We start from the raw sequence: 3,662 nt of genomic DNA, 5'->3' as shown, positions 1-3,662 counted from the left end.
GACCTGATCCCTTCCTGTTTCCTGACCGGTATAGCATTCAGGGGGGTAATATTCGGGTGGGAAATAATATTCTCCGTTAACTCTAATAGTAAGATCCGTAGTATTAATTCCGCATTATTTCTTCCCTTGCAAAGTAAAGGGGTCCGTGCAGTCATCCTGTCTGACTGCTTCCAGTATTTTCCAGTATAGTTCCGTATCTTCCGTACTCCGATATCAATCCGTATTATATTCATTGTTTTCCGCGTAATTCCGTATTTTATCCATTATCTCCGTACTCCGATTTGATTGTACTGTTTATTTCCGTGTTCCGTTCAAAACTCCGTCTTGTATCCATTTATTTCCGTATTCCGTTACAATCCGTAGTGTACTTATTATATTCCGGATCGATTCCGTACTGTATTCACTTATTTTTATACTCCGATCAAGATCCACATTGTAATTATTATTTTCCGTATTCCGATTGATTCCGACTAACCATATCCTGTTTTTCTCTGTATTTAAACACAGGGCGGACTCACTGTAATATTAACCCTTTCTCTTTCCTTTGTATTTTCACTCTAGGGCGGACCTATTATAATCACCACGAAATCCTTTGTATTCGTTCCTGAATAAACCTAGTTCACGTTTATTTAACCTTTAAACACCTGTCCGACTTATTTTCCGATTCCCCCAAGCGATTGCCTTTACTAAGTAATTAAGATCTTGTCCTCCTTTCCTCCCGACGGCCCTGGAGCTGAGCATATTCGGCAAATAGGAGGAACGGAGGATCCCTTTTTCCGTTACACAGCACGTCAAACACCGACCGAACGACGCTCGCTCTTCCGACCGATTAAGACGAACCGCGCGTCTGATAGTTACGCGAAGCTCAAGCGGATTTCGGAATCCCGTCCGACAATCCGGAAACCAGAACCGGGAAGAGCAGGGAGCAGTGCTTCGTTACAGTAAGTAGAAAAATTCATAATGCGAGCGATATAAAAATTTCCACACTGCAATGTCCTGTAAACTTGTAGAACATCTATTTCCTTGAAAAGGACCACGATCCGTATGGTCGAAACGTTGGAATCAAACTAATAAAGACATCTGCCAGCCAAACGTCGTTGAACAATTCTTTCTACTGATAATAAACTACTGGCGACTTACACTCTTTCGTTGTTTTTTCACACACCACGACTGGAAATGGTGTTTCTTACCGAGATGAATTTCTACACCTATGTCTCGAGACAATTTGGAGAGGACTGCACTAAATTGATGAAATCATGGATAAGTACAAAAATGAAGATCTGCTCCAACAACCAACGTCTAAAATTTCTACTCAGATGCAGACGTTACGATGTCTTACCACCTCACATATATAATTTGAAGTTTAACTTATCGTTTTTTAACTACTATGTCAAGCGCAAGTTTCAGTCGCATAAATGCCGGAGTCAAAAAATCCTACTAAACCTCGAAATTAAAGACATTAATTGCTATTTAAAATCATTGAGGTCTAACATAATTTGGATCGAAAACCGTCAATTTAAACTACCAAGTGACTTGCTAGCTAACTACTTCAAATTTAATAACAATAAACTCACCCGACATAACAAAGTCGCTAAAGAAAAATCAATAAATAAGTTTAACCTCTTAATAATGAAACAAAATCCTACTTACAGTTCCTTTTTTAATAATGACCGCTCCAAATGGATAATAAACACTAGCGACAAAACAATCCCTAAAAATGTTATGGATATATTGAGTTTAGGTGACAAATTTGGTTTACCTTTCAATCATCGGAACAGTATCGATCGTGAGAAACTTGTGCTTGAGACAATAAAAAATGTTGAATTGAATAGTTATAAAATAACAGACAATGCGTTAGCAGACATACGGAGCCGCATCGCTCATTCGCTCCATAATTTCCTCCGAGTGACAAAACAGGACTTTTTAGACAAACACATCTTAAATGAATATGCTAAATGTAACCGATTCTTGCGCGACAACGATGATGTCCTTGTCACTAAGGCAGACAAAGGCCAGGTTACTGTTATCATGAATAAAAATAAATACAAAAACCAAATAATAGAACTCCTTCAAGACCAGAATACATACAAGAAATTAAATAATGATCCAATTAAACGCATCTCAAACAAAATGAACGATCTTGTAAAATCCTGGCGTGACAATGACATCATCGACGAACGAACATACAGATATTTAAATTGTACAAACGGAAATATTCCGAGATGCTACGGACTGCCAAAACTTCACAAACAGGGCTTTCCATTACGAATAATAGTGTCCACAATAGGCAGCCCTTTATATAACATCGCGTGCATTATGCACAATATCCTAAATAAAGCAATTCCAAAGCCTAAATCACATATCAAAGACAGCTGGGCATTCACCAAACTAATTAGCAATAAACAAATCCACCCGAATAATGTTCTCATATCTTTAGACGTAACTGCTCCCTTCACAAACATTCCTAAAGAATTAGTGATGACGGGGTTGGAAAAAAGGTGGCAACACATTCGAGAACATACCAAGCTAAACCTGGCCCAATTTTTATACGCTATTGACCTCATTTTAAACTGCACATGTTTTACATTCGATGGACAACCCTATGAACAGATTTTTGGCAGTCCCTTGGGATCCCCGCTATCTCCCATATTAGCCGACATTGTAATGGACGATTTGGAAACGCAATGCCTGTCCCTACTTGATTTCGAAGTTCCTTATTTCTTTAGATATGTAGACGATATTTTTATGGTACTGCCACAATCAAAAATACCCGAGGTCATTAGAATTTTCAATACCTATCACCCACGCCTATCCTTTACACACGAAACAGATATTTAATAGATCCATTAATTTTCTCAACACAACAGTCTACATAATCAACAACACCTTGATTACAAATTGGTACTGAAAACCTACATTTTCTGGCAGATACATCAATTTTTTCTCCAGCCATCCGTTGAAATATAAAACTAACACTATCATCAGTTTGGTTGATCAAGCCATTCTTTTGTCAGACAAACGGTTTCACAAGTCGAACATTGAAATCGTGAAAAAAATCCTCCTAAATAACTGTTTCCCCAAAGAGCTCATTACTAAACACATTAATAAACGAATCAAAGAAATCACATACGGGAAAGAAAACATCGAAACTGAACCCACAACTTCTGATAGAAACTACATTCTGACTCCATACGTTAAAGGCTTCAGTGAAAATGTTGATTGCATACTCAGACAAAATTATGGCCATGTTCTACATCAAATACCTAAGAAACTTGATTGTGTAATAAAAAGAGGAAAGGATGTGGTTGACAACAAAAAACAAACTGAATTAGTATATAAATTAGAGTGCAATCAGTGTGATGCCTCCTACATAGGACAGACCAAACGCCACTTACAAACCAGAGTCAAGGAACATCAACGCAATGTTAATGGCTCATCTAACAATTTCTCAGTCATTTCAACACACCGTGTAGAATATGGCCACGAGTTTGATTGGCAGGATTCCCGAATACTACATAGAGAAAGAAATTTACGAAAAAGAGAGATAGCGGAGATGTTCTATATCAAGAAAACAAACGGTACTATAAATCTACAAAAAGATACCGAGAACCTAAATACGACATAGGACAGCCTAATACATTTCTTAAATTAACATTTTACAA

General features: G+C 37.5%; 1 protein-coding gene across 1 annotated transcript; it reads left to right on the top strand.

Moving 5' to 3' along the window:
- The first annotated feature begins 1,629 nt into the window (after window positions 1–1,629).
- Window positions 1,630–2,838, top strand: LOC105555793. The gene has a single exon (XM_012002834.1). The coding sequence runs from the start codon at window positions 1,630–1,632 to the stop codon at window positions 2,836–2,838; it is 1,209 nt and encodes a 402-aa protein (XP_011858224.1).
- Window positions 2,839–3,662: the final 824 nt, after the last annotated feature.

The sequence above is a fragment of the Vollenhovia emeryi genome, unplaced genomic scaffold (genome assembly GCF_000949405.1).
Source record: "Vollenhovia emeryi isolate VEMERY1.0 unplaced genomic scaffold, V.emery_V1.0 DF940723.1, whole genome shotgun sequence".
Taxonomy (NCBI): domain Eukaryota; kingdom Metazoa; phylum Arthropoda; class Insecta; order Hymenoptera; family Formicidae; genus Vollenhovia; species Vollenhovia emeryi.
Note: the sequence above shows the minus strand (reverse complement) of the source record. Positions and strands in the feature narration are given on the sequence as shown.